Raw genomic sequence first — 16,982 nt, forward strand, 5'->3', positions numbered from 1 at the left:
CATTCCCTTTTAAAAGGATATGGTTGAGGATCATTCTTTCCACTTCCACACATGGAGGTGACACTAATTAAGGGAGCTTTCCACTGGGCCCAGTAGACATGGGGCAAACAAGACCTATACTGGATTATATCACCTTCTCTCAACCCTGTTGTTATTCTCCTGAGGGTACTCCAGGGGTATTGGGGGTCTGTGATGAAGAGCTGTCCATGGAAAGCTCTTCTTCTTAGGGCAATTCAGCAAAGAACATAAGCACGTCTCACTTTAGTTATGTGAGTTGTCCCATTGGCTTCCTGGAACTACTTATGTGCTTAAAGTTAGGCATGTGCTTACATACCTTGCTGAATAGGGGCGTAGCTGTTGATATCAACTTGAATATCCACAACTATCTTAATGCTACAAAGCACTAATTTACACTTATGGAAAAGCCTAATATTTTAATAGGAGTGCAGCCAATAGCTTTTACAGAAATAATTACTAAACATTTATAAAATTCAGTAGAAAATATGGTTTCCTTTTTGTCTAATTCTGTAGGTTGGTCTACACCAGGGATTTCAAACTCAAATGACCATGAGGGCCACATGAGGACTAGTACATTGGCCTGAGGGCTGCACCACTGACCCCTCTCCCCCCCCGCTTCCCCGCCTCTTCCCACCCCTTCCATGCCCCCATTCCAACCCCTTCCCTGAAATCCCCATCCCAACGCTGTCCCCTCCCTGCCCCAGGAGGTGCAAGAGGGGTGCAGGGTGTGGCAGGGGGCTCAGGGCAGAGGGTCGGGGTGCAGGAGGGGTGTGGGGTGTGGCAGGGGGCTCAGGGCAGGGGGTTGGGGTGCGGCAGGGGGCTCAGGGCAGGGGGTTGGGGTGCAGCAGGGGGCTCAGGGCAGGGGGTTCGACTGCAGGAGGGGTTCGGGGGCGGGTCTGGCCCAACACGCACCAGGGGCAGGGCCGGCTCCCTGCCTGCCCTGCCCCCGCGTTGCTCCGGGAAGCAGCCGGGACCTGGGGGAGTGGGGCACGGGTCTGTATGTTGCCCTGGCTGCTCCTTCAGGTACCTCCCCCGAAGCTCCCAGTGGCTGGGAACAAGGAACCGCAGCAAATGGGAGCTTCGGGGGAGGTACCTGGAGGAGCGGCCAGGGCAACACACAGACCCCTTGTGCCCCACTCCCCCAGGTCCCGGCCGCTTCCCGGAGCGGTGTGGGGGCAAGGCAGGCAGGCAGGGAGGGAGCCTGCCCTGTCCCCAATGCGCGCCGGGCCAGAGCTGCTCTAGATAAATGTTGAGGGGCCGCGGGGAGCTGGCGGGCCACAGAAAATAACCCTGCAGGCCGCATGTTTGAGACCCCTGGTCTACACATAGAAAGGTGAACATTTGCTACTAAATTGTATAGAATTTTTCCATGAAGGCCTAAAGCTTTATTCTATGCCCATTGAAGTTAATGGCAGCCTTTCAGTTTACTTCAGTGAGCACCAGATCAGACTCTTAAAGAAGACAGATTTTGCACTGAGATGTGGTGGCTATACAGTGGTAGCAAGGGGGAAGGTAGCAGTGCAAAGGCACCAGCCATCTCCTGCACCTGGGGTCTTTTTTCCACGTATGGGACTTTATAGCATTAGGAGATCATACCCCTTCAACCACCTGATGCCCCAGCCACTGTGGAGGGATGAGTAGTTGGCAGCTCCATATAGTCAAACTTGCAGAGTTTCTTGGTTCCCACTCTACTACTTCAGCTACTTTTTCTGCAGAAGGGTACAATTAGCCAAGGATTTTAGGTCCTACAATTTTGGATCACCTCAAAATTGTGATAGTTTGATCCTCCAAATTCTAAAGCTCAAATTCTGCCCTCTGGTGCACAGAAGTAGTTCCCATTAAGTTAGTAGGACTTGCCAGCAACACTTAACGAAAATTATTTAATTATTCTTGTAGCTGTGCTGACATCAGTTAGCATTGCCACAGAACGATGTTTGGACTGGTGAGCTGCTACATGGGTTAAAAATAGTGTTTAAGCAGAAATGGCATTGTCAACATGAGGTTTATGAGGAACGCACTTTAAAAAAATCCACATTTGTCAACTCAAGTGGCAGTGGGGAAGAAAGGCAGGAAAAGAAAAAGATTCTTTTTCTCAAAGGGTTTTACAGAATCCTTTTGGAGAAGACACCATAAGTACTATTCCTGAAGGAGATGACACTTAGCCACGCAAAATGTTTTCATCCCTAGGACTATGTACTTCATCTTCCAAACTCTCACAGTCCCTATTGGCTCATAGCGCAAGAGTCCTGGCTGGATCATCTAAACTAGCAGAACATCATACATAGGGAGATTTGCCTATAGTCAAAACAGTTTAGCTGTTCATTAATGTTTCCTCCACAGTCTTGAAAAATTATGATAATTATTTTGTTCAACCAAGAGGCAGGGGAACTACACACCTAATTCATGAATCCAGGCAAAATAGTGCTACTCTTAATCAAAGGAACCTAGTGTAGTAGACCCCCTTCATTCAAATAAAAAACAAAGGATTGAAATATCACCATTTTTAGCCCTCTCCTTCCCTATATTTTTTTTTAAAAAGCTCTAATATGAGAAGTTGATAATTCAAGCATTCTATTTAGTGCTATACCAGGTGTGACTGAACATAGAAAAAATGTAGTTAGAAATTATTGTTCAAGCTTATGCGTTTGAGAAATCCAGTCATAGTATTATGAATTTGTCAGATGTTAGTTGTCTTTCATATATCCTTGGTCACTCTGATATGGCTCAGGAGGGTGACAAGTCTGTGTTGGATTTTAAATCAGAAAACAGTGAATTGTCTTGCTTTTCTGGGTTTATTTCCCAGACATAATCTTCTAATAAAGGTTTGTTAGTATCTTTGGCTTATTTTGGAAGCCTGGTTTATGATTGTTTATTTATGTAACTAATTGTATCTCATTATTGAATCAGTATAAATATATGTAATGATGTAATTATGTGCAATTACAATGTAATATTGCATTTTTAAAATTCTTGCTGCATTTTGTGAAGACCATTTTATACATAACACATAGCTTTTTAAAGTCTGGCTCAGTTATTTGAAAATATTTTAATGAAATAAGTGTCTTCAGGTCTAAAAGTATGGAAAAATTGTTTAAAATAAAGTGAAAACATTGAGTTACGGAAGCACAAAAACACATTTTAAAAATCCTAATATCTGTCTGGGGGCTTTATGTGTGTTGCCTTCATATAATCTAGATGCTTAAATTGATTTTTGTTTTGGTTTTTTTGTGGGAGGAAATTTGCTTATTGGCTGTGGTCTAAATGTCTGTGCAAAGTTTTCAAACCAGAGTTAATTTTCACAATCACAGTATAAAACCCTATAGAAACCCATGAATGGGAACAGCTGCACAACCTTAACTGCTAGCCATCATTTCTTTAATACAACCGGAGTACTTATCTAAATCAAGTATAAAAAAAAAAATAATATATAATTTGCTTGAGCTTCATTGTTCTTCAATTATGGGTATATACTACACCTTTAATATTAAAATGTGCTATTAAATGGGCTTTGTTTATTAATGAGCAAGAATAACAGCAAATTTAGCATATTCAGATAAACCTCTGTTTAGCACAAAGTGCATTTCTGTCAACCTGTTCACTGCCTTCCCATTTCCCCCATGTGGATCCCAAGATGCATAAGAGTACTATCTGGAGGAACGGGGAAGAGAGACTGCTGCAGAAACGTTTGACATCTTTCTTTGTGGTGAGCGAAAGTTAAGCAGAAGGGACCCTCCACATGATGAAAAAAATGGTACAATGTGGCCACCAGTGTGTAACTTCTGGCAAATGTGGATTTTACTGGTGATTACTTTGTATTAATAAACATTTGCAAGGTTTCCTGATGAATACCCAGAAATATAGATCTTGAAACCAGCAAATGTTTTTTACAGTTTATGATAGTCTGTATATATTTATATTCTGAAATATTGTACTACTTGTTCAGTTCCAGAAGGACAGTAGTAAACAAGAGTGAAAAGTTTGTATCTTCAGCTATGAAAATATATTCATATGATGTTGTTTTTTGTAGGTCACAACCATGGATGTTTCATCTAACAAGGATGAGGAAGAAAACTCGATGCATAATACAGTTGTACTATTTTCTAGCAGTGACAAGTTCACTTTACATCAGGTTGGGATACCAGTTACTCTGATGGTTGTAATGAAAAAGGATTAAATGTCTTTGTTATGAGTTGAATTATCCAATGTACGGGTGGGGTTTTACTTTAGAGCAGCTGCATAGTGTTGGATGTTGTGTATTTGCCCATCTTTGAAAACTGTTCTTTCTGTTGTTCTAGGATATGTGTGTAGTTTGCGGGAGTTTTGGCCAGGGTGCAGAGGGCAGGTTGCTTGCATGCTCTCAGTGTGGTCAGTGTTACCATCCCTACTGTGTCAGTATTAAGGTAAGTACATTATTACATTAAAATTATTTGACAATATTGTTTGCATATTGTACTTGAATAGCACCTCATTGCTTCCAGTTTTGTCATAATTAGGAGAGTGATTATCTTGTTAAATATTCTTCAGCTAATGTGACCATTATTTGTATGCAACTTGTGAAAAACTTTAATTAAATGTCATTTTATAGTATGCACTGCCTCAAGAGAAATTAACCTTTTTTCTAATTTCACAATCATAAATAGCACTTATTAATCTAGCTGTTGGTTAAAATAACATGTTAAAATATAAGCTTAAAATCTTAACACGAGCAGAATTTTTTTAAGAAAGAAATTATAGTGCAACTTCATTTGCTAGGGTGTCAGGTTTAGTTGATTCAATTTGTCTGTTGGCTGTCAGAATTGACAGCAACTAGAGTAGTTAATACATTTCAGATTCATTAGTCTAGGAGAGAATGTGAGAAAATTAAATTTGAATGGTATGAGATGATTTAGCAAGCACATAATAAGCTATTTACTGCAGCATATAAACTGTCTGTTGCTCATTATATAAGTGCAGTTATGTAAAATGTGGGTATTTTTTAAGATACCATTGGGTTTTACTTTGCTTTTACATGTGCTTTATGAAATGCTGTGTGCATTTTTCATGAGAATATAATTTGGTTCTGCATTCAGATGATACTCTTAAATTATATTTTAAATAACTTCAAATGGATGATTTGGTTCTACTCACTAAAACCCCAGTGTTAGGCCTCACAAAGAATTTGGAATGAAACAGGATTTTTTAATGAGTTCCATCTTGGCTTTGCTACAGGCAAACGTATTGTTGCACTTCCCCATGAGCAGCCTGGGAAAGAGCTTGTGACTCCCCTGTTGCTCCGAGGGAGTAAACTGCACTGGTAGAGACCCCAGTACAGCATATGTTCCCAGAATGCTGCCGAGCTACACAGGCTGTCACACTGTGGTGTCAGAACCTACACTCCAGCCAGTCCCTTCCCGTTCTGCTACTTTCCCCACCCACCTGCGCAAGTAGGGGATATATAGCAGCTTTGCAAAGCTTGCTTCCCTTCCTGTGTTGCTACCAGTGATGCAGATAATCAGCACAGGTGCAGCATCTCTTTACACCTCTACCTAGCCAGATCAGCAGTGGACCCAATGTTTACTATATTGAAATAAATGTATACAACATTTAAAGCCTCTACAGTTGTTTGGGAATAAGTTGCACACTGCCTTCCTATCTGCAGATTACTAAGGTGGTGCTCAGTAAAGGATGGAGGTGCCTGGAGTGCACAGTGTGTGAAGCCTGCGGGAAAGCTACAGATCCAGGAAGACTGCTTCTCTGTGATGACTGTGACATCAGCTACCACACTTACTGCCTAGATCCCCCACTGCAGACAGTTCCCAAAGGAGGCTGGAAGTGCAAATGGTGTGTTTGGTTCTGGTGTCAGAAATGTTTAATGTTGTTTCTTTTTCATTTCACTGTATTTAAAACTAGTATTGAAATATTTCAGCTAAGTATTTCCAATGTCAGTTTAACCATAATTTCTCTTTTAATTCAAGTAATGTTTGAGGGCAGGCATATATTGAACAAAAACACCTACCAGATTTCTTATTTGATCAGCCACAATTTAATGTGGAAATCATTGTCTTCCATTAATACTGTGTATTGTGCCAAGGATGCTGCAAGTGTAAACAATCTTACTTTGAACCCAAGACAATAAAGACATTCTTGTTTGTGTTTTGCAGGTGTGTTTGGTGCAGACACTGTGGAGCAACTTCTCCTGGTCTAAGAAGTGAATGGCAAAACAATTACACACAGTGTGCTCCTTGTGCAAGTTTATCTAACTGCCCAGTCTGCTTTCGCAACTATAGGGAAGAAGAGCTCATTCTTCAGTGTAGGCAATGTGATAGGTAAGAGTTTCTAACATTTTGTGAAATTATTTTCTATGAGTCACATTTTACGCTAATGATGTAACATGGTACGGATGGGAGGAAGGGTTGTCCTGTGGTGAAGCCAGCTGAAGTGGGACTCAGAATTTATTAATTCATTTTCCAGTTTTGCCACAGATTTCCTGTGCGAGTCTGGGCAAATTACTAAATTTCTCTGTATCTTGGTTCGCTATCTTTAAAAGTGATATTTGCTTACCTCACAGGGTTGTTATGAGTATAAATCTATAAGTACTTGACAGAGTATCATATAAATAGATAAGAACAAAACAGACCATCACATATAGAGGCAAAGCAATGCTAAAAAGTGTCTGAACACAAATATAGTTTTCCTTCTTATTAAGGGTGATAGATAATGTAAGGGAGTGTTTACAGTATTTAAACACATGTACAGGAAAAAGCATACATAGAGAACATGGATCATCATTGTTTCTTCCTAAAATAATCAAACTATATAAATATTTCCTTTATTTATTATTACCTCAAAAACCATATACTGATATTTGGGTCTCTTAAATGTTAGCCATTTCCTTTAAATTGTATTCCCCCTCCCCCATTTAATTTCTAGATGGATGCATGCAATCTGTCAGAATTTAAACACAGAAGAGGAAGTGGAAAGCATAGCTGATATTGGTTTTGACTGTACCATGTGTAGGCCGTACATACCACCAACAAATGGTAAGAGGACTTTTGAAACCGATGACTTGGCAGCTGTGCACAATGCAATACAGTAGGTTTGGGAATGTTTTTATGGTTCTGTGCTATGGTTGGTAAAGTCCTCGATCATTGCAGAACGGAGGCTTTCCAATTATTAGAGGCTAGTTCTTTAGCACCCCATAGTGACTGACTGTAGGAGCGCCATTGCAGCATCAGAAAAGATTTAGCAGATTGTCAACGGTTGAGTTATGTGATATAGAGGGGGAATATGACCAGTTTGTTGAAGATGGGTTGGGTTAATATCCATAAACCCTACGCGAGCCGGAGATCTGTTTCAAATCATGGTGTTGGGAAGATGAAACACAGCTCAACTTCCCAGCTGTCAGCTGGGAAAAAAGAATTCATACTCCTTAAAGATATTTGCACAAGAATCTCGGCTTCCAGTTCCAGACAGGGCAAACCTCTCTGAACTTAACACTTTCAGGCCTTCTGAGGTAGCAGTAGTGGTATCCAGAGTGTACGTGACCTTTTCTCTATCTTCGACAATTACACACTGCTAATGCCACCACTTCCGCCCCCAGAACTTTGTAGCCAGTTCCTTCTTGACTACCATCAGTGAAAGAACTCTCTGCTGGAGTAGCATCCAAATCACTTAACAGCTGCAGCCATGCTCTCTCCATATTACAGTATTGCCAGCCTGAAGAGATAAAAAATCATGAGTTGGACTCCCTTAAGAGATCAAAAGTCATGAGTCCAATCCCCGAAAATCATGAGACTGTTCCAAAAATAATGATTGAAAAAAAAATGAATTGGAGTACGGGGGGTTGTCTGTCATTTGATTTTTGAACCCCTCCCCGCACCCATCCCCTGTGTGCGTGAGCAAGTGAGACAATATTGTCAAACTTCAATCTCTCAAGTTTATTGGGAAAGTTATTTTGGTCTCTGCTGAAGGAGCTCTCACCTCCACGTCTGCCCATCCCCACCCCAGCAATTCATTCTGCTCCCCTCAATCCAGACTGCACCCCATCAGTTCAGCTCTCCCGCAGTCAATTCCCCATGTCCCCTGTCCCTCAGTTCTGCCTCCCATCAGCTACCTCCCCCCCCTTAGTTCTGCCCCCCAGCTTCACCTGTGCTTTTACTGGGGTTCTTCAGCCTCTTTTCCCAGGCCTCGGAGGGCTGCAGCAGGTCCTCTTCTTCCCCTTCTAGGCAGAGAAGGAGCAATTCCTTCCTAGGCTGGATGTTGCAGGTGTGGGGGAGGAGCAGAGGTGCCCTCCTGTCGCTCACAGGTGATGGGGGAGGAGGGAGTGGAGCTACCCTGGGCTCTTTACATCCTTCCTTCCCCCTGCCCTCCTGTGAGAATGGCTTTGGGCTGCTGAGAGGATGGAGGAGAGCTCTGCCTGGAGCAACACTGATTGGTTATTCTGCTCCAGGAGGCTGGCAAGTGAGTCAGAGAGCCAGTCAGAGGGCTCATATTAGCTAGAGGACTATAGCTTCACATCTTATCACAAGACTGGCTCCAGTCCCAGCCAGAATTATATCATGTGAAAAAATTGCACAAGTTGGCAACACTATTGTCTTATTACCCATTCTTTTATAGGACTGACTGACTGATTTCTGCGGCTGATGGTTCTTCTCTTCCTTTGTTGTTCTCCTTGACCACACTGCAGCCTTTGGCATTGTGGGAAACCATTCTGTCTTCTAGAACCACCCCATAATTGTGCAAGTGTGTCTGCTTCTCTCTTGCCATGGTTCTCCTATATATTGAACCATTTTTCATTTGTCCCTGGTGGCAGTGAAACCTCTGCTCTAGAGCTTGTCTTCGCTGCTAAAAAACCTGTGATTTTATTTCGGGATAACCGTCACATGTGAGCTATCCCAAGGTAAAAACACAGTGAAGACAAGGCACATCAATTTTACCATGAGATAAACTTGCCAAGGTTAGTCCTATATTTCCACCTGGAGTTGACCGCAGAAAGCATACCTTGCAGTAAAACTAAAGTGCCTTATCTTCCCTATGTTTTTATCTTGGGGTATCTCAAATGTGTTAGTTACCCCGAGGTAAAAAGTACCGGGTTCTTTTAGCAGTAAAGATAAGCCCTAAGGCTGCTCTTCTGGAAGGTTAAATTTGCAACCTTCTGCTTTGTTCAGTCTAACGCTATGTCTATGCTGCAGAGTTTTGTTAGCAAAAGGCAGCTTTTGGACACAAAACAGTGGAGGTGCACACACTGCAATGCCACTTTTGGCAACAAAATTCTTCAGTTTTGGCAACAAAATAAAACCACCTTGACAAGAGGCGTAAAGCTTTTTGTGGCAAACTTAAAGCGGCAAAGTGTCAGATGCTGCTGTTTGTTTTATCGCCATAACTGGCCTCCCCCAGTATCCCACAATGCTCGCCGTGACCGCTCGGTTTACTGTTTTGAACTCAGCTGCCCTGCCGGCATGCGCCCCTCTCCTTTCAAAGCTCCCGGAAGTTCTGACAGCTGAGTATGCAGCTCAGCTCCAGCAACAAAGAGCAAATCATTAACATGGAATGCTCCTGCTCTATGAACAAAGAGGCAGGCAGGCGGGGCGGATGTGTGTGTATGTGAGAGACTGCTATACTGGCAGAGCCAGGGAGGGAGGCCGGGGCTGATGTCGGGGGTCTCCTCTTCACCTTGCCTTGGGACTTGCTTCCCGCAGCTGTCTGAACTTAAAGACAGCATGCCGACACACTCACTCTTCCCCAACACACACTCTGTTTCTGTTTCTCCCATACATGCACATGCTCCCTGTCTCACCCTCTCTCCCCTCCTCCCTCCCACCCCCCACACTTGAGTTGAAAAGCGGCTGACAATCTAGTAGGGTGCCTGTGGAATGATGGGACTGAGAAACCTGCATCATGTGATGCTGTACCTTCCCCATAAGGCATTACAAACCCTTCGCAAAGCATCCTGCAGCCAGTTGCACAGTGGGATAGCTACCCAGAGTGCACTGTTCTCTGTGTCGATGCAAGAGGTGCTAGTGTGGATGCACTCTGCCAACACAAGGAGCATAATGTGTACGTGCAATAGCAGTTTAATTAAAGCGGTGTTGCTTTTGGCGACAAAACTATGCAGTGTAGACATAGCCTAACTGCTCTCTCGGTCATCCATCTGTACTCTGAGCTTAATTACCTTTTTTCCACTGATACTCAACTCTACATATCTTTCACCATCCCTAAAGACTCCTCCCTAAACACCTTCTTTAGTTCTCCCCTTCGGCAAGAAGAATATCCCTGAAGACCATTCCATTTCTGTCTCCATCCTCAATTCAGATCTGCCATTTCTCAATATTATCTGTATTAATCTTCTTATCTCAGTTATCTGTAAATCTGTCTATTGCACTGTCAAAACATAATTTGTTTGTGCAACTTCCTTGACTTTGTCTCTAGAGACTTCACCTTTGCCATCAACTGTTTGACTATTGCACCTCTTTCCTAATTGACCTCCACAAGCCCCAAGTCTCCACACTGCAGCATGTACATGAATACCACTGTCTTGCTTATCAGTGAAATATACCAAATCACCCCATCCTAAATCACCTCTATTTACTTCTGTTCCAGTTCAAAATTGCCCTTTTTGTTTTAAAACACTCTGTGGACTAGATCAGTTGAGCTCATATGTGAAGTCTGAGTCTACTGACCTTCCCACTCCACTCATTAGTATCTGCCTGCTTCTGTCCTTTCCTGTAGTCTCACTGGAGCTACTTGTGCCTTTCCTCCTGCGGCTTTCCTGTTTTCCCTCTATCTCATCACTTCAAAACCTATTTCCAAATTTCATCTTCAAGTGTATCTTTTCTTCCTTACTTTTTCCTGTTCACTTTTGACTCTTGTGTATGTCACTTAATTTCTTCCACTGTTGGGGGATTGTTGATTGATTATTTTAAGTTATTAATCAAAGTGCTTAGCTAATTATTTTGTGATTTTCACCATATAGCATTCTCAGATGGTCTGTAATTCTGGCATAATATAATTAAAGCTTGTATAAATGACACTGACAGAAAATAAAGTTGTGTTGCATAAGTGTATTATTCCGTGATATTTTTAAGGGAGTCTTGTTGATTTGTTCAGGCCAAACTTTCACTGGTCTTAATTTTTTGAATATTTTCTATGAGGATTATTCTCTAGATTCTAAATATTTCCCTTTTTATTAATCTATTCTCTATTTTGATAAGAAAATAAAAATAAAAAGCTGCTATTTCAGCAACTTATATGTAAACACATAAGCTGACTTCAAGATCCATAATTGTGTATATGCAGAGATAGGTGATTTCTTGTGTAGCTAGGTCCCAAATCAAATAGAGACAACTACATTCTCCTCCATCTATTCCTTCTGCATGGCCTTCTAGAGTTGCCCCATGTAACATTTCATTCTGGAGATCACAGAAACCTAGATAACAGGAAAGGAGTGGACATAAATGTTATATTAAAATAATATGGGGAAAAAGTACTTCCAAGCCCCAAAATAGTATCCCATAACTGTGGATCTCCTTGTTTGTTGTTTATACAACACCATAGGTGTGCATGGTGCTTTACAATCCTTGGTCTGAGTTGGTGACAGTCTAAATCAGTCACAAGAGCAGACACTAACCCACTAGCATCATTTCCAGATTGAGTTTCTGCCAATTCACTTTTATTCATGTTCCTATCTTGAAAAATGGTCTAACTGCTCCATCTGGGTTTTACAAGAGACCTAGAGTAGCATGTTCTCTGTATTAGAACCTCACTTGCTCTCACAATAGCCTCACATACACATTGTACAATAAGACTGACAGGATAGAGCCCTCTGAAATCCCACATGAGGGAGCTCTTGGGGACAATGAATGATTGACCAGTGCAGTCCTCTGGGAATTCTTTGGAAGGAAAGGAATCACTGTTCTGTGATACCGCCCAGCCCAGCCATAATGTACAATCAGGTTGGCAAAACCTTGCTGTCACCAGCCAACTGCTTGACACTGTAAAAGATTCAGTATACTCACCTGCTCATTGTCCATTAATACGAGATCACAGCCAATGTAGTCTCCCTACCATACTTGGGTCTGGGAAATCTGAGTGTTCCTGATGGCCCCAGAGTTGCTTGTTAGCCATCTTTTCAATGATGTTGGGAATGCAACCAGAGTAATCATTTTATTTTTAAGGTTCCAGGCATGTGTTGCCAATAAGATAAAAGAGTCTAAAAAAAAGTTTAAATGAAAATTAGTTGACATTGTCACCTTAAATCAATTCTGCACTATCCCAATAAATGAGTTATTTGATTTTATTTCAATTCATTTAATTTTATTTTTCAGTACCTTCCTCAGACTGCTGTGACCCATCAATTGCATCTCAGATTGTTTCAAAAGTAAAAGAACTAGGTAATTTTTTTAAAAATGTGTAATATTTTGATTATCTAGAATAATTTTAGGTGATATTTTTATTTGGAAGATAGAGATTGTTTTCTCTATGATTTTATCATAGATGCACCACTAAGAATCTTTTATCATTATAAAAGGTATAAGGTTTATTGTTTCCCTTGTCTCCCTTCTCTAGATCTTCTATTATTTGTCACACCCAGTTTGTTACAATTATCTTAAATTAGGCACTGAGCCTGCAAAAATTTAAGCACGTGCTTAACTTGAAGCTCATGAGTAAACAATAAATAATCCCATTGATAACAAGTAATCTCATTTTAATCATTGGGGCTATTCATGTGCTTTAAAATTAAGCATGTCCATAAGTGATTGAAGAATCAGGACCTTAGCCTGTAAACTGCTTAGGGCTTCCTGTGTTTGTAAAGTGCCTAGTACAAGGTGGGCCCAATCTGGACTGGGGCCTGTGGGTGCCACAGCAATTACTGTTGTTTGTGTATACTAGCACCTGGAGGTCTCAATCCAGCCCCATTATGTTTGATGCTGTACTTGCATATAGTAAAAGTCGGTACCTATGACAAGGAATTTCCTGTCTTAAAAAGAGTTTGCAATCTATAAAAAAAAAAAAAAATGATACAACAAAACTGTTGTACAATACAATGAATAAAAATGTTGCTGTAAATATTTGGGTTATTTCTTCACTAGAGAAATATCTTTTTAATAAATGATTATATGCACAAACCACCTGTAGATGGGCCCTTTTGGGATGTTGTGTAAGAAGACATTTTTGTTCATTTGTTTAAAAGGAGTGAATGTTACTGTTTGTCATATTGAAATATCTGTAAGAGCTATGTTGTCCAGACGGTATTTAATTAGCCTCACTGGTGATTACCATTATTGTGCTGTTTGCCTTTGTATCGCCCCTGAATGAAGGTTACCAAACTTGGACTCTGCTGATCGCCAGAGGAAATGAATTTGAGTCAAGGATCCCTGCCTACATTGAGAACTAGGGACTGTCAGCACATGCTTATCACCACACCTTAATAGCCCTGTCACGTCACTGGAGAGAGGCAGTCTCACAGGTCTCAAGAAACCTGGGTTCAATTCCTGGCTGAGAGTTTGTCTACAGTTGAAATGTTGCAGTGGCACAACTGCAGTTGTACCACTGTGGCGCCTCAGTGTAGACACTGCCTACACCGACAGGAGGGGCTCTTCCATTGGCATAATTAATCCGCCTCCCCGCTAAGTGGTACCTAGGTCAACAGAATTCTTCTATCGACCTAGTGCTGTCTGCACCAGGGATTAGGTCAGTTTAATTACGGCACTTTTTTCACCTCCCACAAGCAACGTAGCTGGGTCTACCTAACTTTTTAGTATAGACCAGGCCTCACCCACAGACTTCTTATCTGACTTTGGGAAAGTAACTTAATCTACCCTGATCTTCAGCTCCCCTTCTGCAAAATGGGGGATAATTCTTTCCTACCTCACAAGGGTTTTGTGAGGGTAAAATCTATTAATTGTCATGAGACATTCCAATACTACCATGCTTGAAGACCACATAAGTATCTAGATAGACAGGTGGCAGAAACCAAAAATATCAGACTGGTCTAGTTATATGAGTATGTCAGGTAGGAGTCCAGCTCTGGATACCTTTTGAAGACATCAGCTGCTGTAATGCAACCATTCTTTTTAATGAGTTCTTGCAGTGTGTCATGTTGTGTTACTGTATTTGACATTACACTGTAAATTATAAAGCTTTGTCTGTAATTTATAAGATAGTGTCAGGTACCTCTGTATTATTTATACTGATATCCTTCAAATTCTAGTGCTTAGAGTCTATCATGCTTTGACATTTATGTGAATGGTTAACTCTTTAAAGAAGTGTTCAAATAATTCATCCAAGACTTGAGTCAAAGTATAAAGAGTTTTATATTCCTGTTACGATTCATGTAATTTGTATAGACCCACCGAAGACATATACCCAAGATGGAGTCTGTTTGACAGAATTGGGGATGTCTCAGTTACAGAGCCTCACTGTTACAGTGCCAAGAAGAAAACGGACAAAACCAAAGCTTAAATTGAAGATAATAAACCAGAACAGTGTAGCGGTGCTACAGACACCACCAGATATCCAATCAGAGCATTCCAGAGATGGAGAGATGGATGACAGTAGAGGTAATGGTCAGTATGTGGCATGTTTTCAGTTTGATATTTGTTGCAATACATGCATATATTTGTACATGTGGCTGTATTTTAAATGTATTGTTTACTGCTCATATAGGTGCTTCTGTTTCACTCTCATGCTAAATGGTTAAGATGGAGTAACTGTGCGAAACGTGATTTTCAGTGTTGGTAGCTGTCCATTTCAAGGAGCTGGACCTTCCTATTACTTATGTTCATGTTTCATCTATTCCATAGGCACTGACTCCGTGGGTGCTCCAGCCCCGGAGCACCCACGGGGAAAAGTTAGTGGGTTCTCTGCACCCACTGGCAGCCAAGCTCCCCTCACCCCCCGCTCCACCTCCTCCTCCACCTCCTCCCCTGAGCGCACCGTGTCCCTGCTCCTCCACCTACCTCACAGCGCTTCCCACTGTCAAATAGCTGTTCAGCAGTGCTTAGGTCATTCCAGGAGGGAGGGGGGAGGAGTGTGGACGCAGCGCACTCGGGAGGAGGCGGAGAAGAGGCAGGGCAGGGACGGGGACTTGGGGGAAGGGGACAGAATGGGGGGCTGGAAGCGGGCGGGGACTTGGGGGAAGGGATGGAATGCGGGCGGGGCAAGGGCATGCAGGGCCGGGGGGGCAGTTGAGCACCCACTGGGAACAGTGGAAGTCGGCCCCTATGAACTATCCCATACAGAAACCATGTCTTTAAGACTAACAGCAGGGGCAGCACAGAAGGTCTAGCTGCCCTTCCATAGGACACCAGCTCTACAACTGAAAATTTTGCACACTATGGGGAGTACACAGCGCACTCTGAGACTCTCAGACCCAGAGCAAATGCTGTTAGAAAGTTGTAGCCCCAGGGCTTAACAAAGAGACATCCAGACTTCCTGGCTTCTTTCAAATGTGATGCTCAAAAGTAAGGGTGAGATGGCATAAGAGGGTAGTCAGGGATAGTTGAATTTCTTGTTGGGGGTGTCTCAACTCATCCTTCTCTAGATACAAAGAGGATCTGGGGAGGGCATGGAATTGCCATTTCTGACAGAGAAGAAGTTGTTGACCCCAGTCGGAAGCAGCACATTCTTTTACTTCCCTGGCCAAGTGAGCTTTTGTTTGACTCCATAATCCCAGACAGGACAGAAATTGGATTGGAAAATGGATTGTATCTGGTTTAAGTGGAGTTCACTGTATATCCTGATAATTGTATTGTGGACTGTCAAGTTAATCCTAAACCTGAGGAAAGGGTTACTAAATACAGGTGTGAAAGTCAGGAAATAAATTACACAAGTGTCTATTGAAAGTGGAATGCAGCCACTTTCCCCCACCTCACCACACTCTGAAATGCTTTCTGTTTATGCAACATTGTCTTGCTGTTAATCAGATTAAATGTCATAAGAGGCTTTTTGTAGATATAGAGAGTTCTTGAGATAAAGTGATTATTTAACTGTAGTATGGTGTCATGTTAAGTTGTTGATATAAGTAGCAAGGCAGTTGTTTGATTGGCATATTTTTAATCGTGATCTGTTGTTGGTTGGAAGAAATGTGTATTTCTGGATGACAACTCTGCTTTTCTGGCACAGTGGAACTTTCTAACATTAGAGTAAAGCTTGTCTGTGTGGGAGACAGAGCTTTCTCAGGGGCAGACCCAAGACTGTGGAATGAACTCTCAAAAAACTGAGGACCATCCCAAACCTCACCACCTTCTGCTCCAAGTGCAAGGCTCACTCTTTTGACCTGCCTTCTCTACAGAAACAGAGAGCAATGTGTACATTTAACAAACAAACAAGAAAAACAACTCAAAATAGAACCCTACCTAAACAAAATACTACATTGCACACATAATTACCCCTTTGGGAAGAAGATGAGAAAGAAAACAAACTGAATATGACAGATGTTAGTCACATCACTTAAAGCGCTACTTCAGAGCCCTCAGATCCTACAGTGATGAGGGAAGTATAAGAAACTCAATAGAATAGAGCTATGCAGAATCACAGATTCATGTAGATGGAACATTTTACCACTATACACGCCCTTGCATTGTCAGTTTATCACAAGGAAAATCTAACTCTTAGATGTTTTTGAAAATCCCACTCTATATAGGCTATATGCAAGCATTTTCCTCCTCCTTTTTGGTTTAGTTTATAATTCTGTCTTTTCTCCAGAAGGTGATCTTATGGACTGTGATGGAAAATCAGATTCCAGCCCAGAACGAGAAACTGTGGATGATGATACTAAGGTGACAGAAGGAGCTGATGGGGTCAAAAAGAGAAAGAGAAAGCCATACAGACCTGGTAGGGTACATAATGTAGAGCATTTTGTATCAATTTGTTTGTCACGCTTAATTTTTCTACTATGTAAATATTCTATTAATTTAGAAATAGGAAGGCTAAACAGCATGTTTAGGAAAGGCTTCTTTGGGTGGTTCATTCCTCATTGTGCAATG

General features: G+C 41.7%; 1 protein-coding gene across 7 annotated transcripts in view; it reads left to right on the forward strand.

Annotated features, from left to right (window-relative positions):
- The window catches only part of KMT2C (lysine methyltransferase 2C), a 334,572-nt gene that overhangs the window by 233,668 nt on the left and 83,922 nt on the right, over window positions 1-16,982 (forward strand). For 4 of the 7 annotated variants that reach the window (XM_077808386.1, XM_077808385.1, XM_077808390.1 and 1 more), the window contains exons 16-23: window positions 4,046-4,147; window positions 4,314-4,418; window positions 5,657-5,838; window positions 6,159-6,323; window positions 6,928-7,037; window positions 12,321-12,386; window positions 14,343-14,561; window positions 16,702-16,830. In XM_077808386.1, the coding sequence (XP_077664512.1) occupies window positions 4,046-4,147; window positions 4,314-4,418; window positions 5,657-5,838; window positions 6,159-6,323; window positions 6,928-7,037; window positions 12,321-12,386; window positions 14,343-14,561; window positions 16,702-16,830 (1,078 nt within the window). Of the gene's footprint in view, window positions 1-3,677; window positions 3,722-4,045; window positions 4,148-4,313; window positions 4,419-5,656; window positions 5,839-6,158; window positions 6,324-6,927; window positions 7,038-12,320; window positions 12,387-14,342; window positions 14,562-16,701; window positions 16,831-16,982 lie in introns of those variants that run through there. The other 3 variants (XM_077808392.1, XM_077808388.1, XM_077808389.1) reach the window with 3 other exon arrangements.

The sequence above is a fragment of the Eretmochelys imbricata genome, chromosome 2, assembly GCF_965152235.1.
Source record: "Eretmochelys imbricata isolate rEreImb1 chromosome 2, rEreImb1.hap1, whole genome shotgun sequence".
NCBI lineage: Eukaryota > Metazoa > Chordata > Testudines > Cheloniidae > Eretmochelys > Eretmochelys imbricata.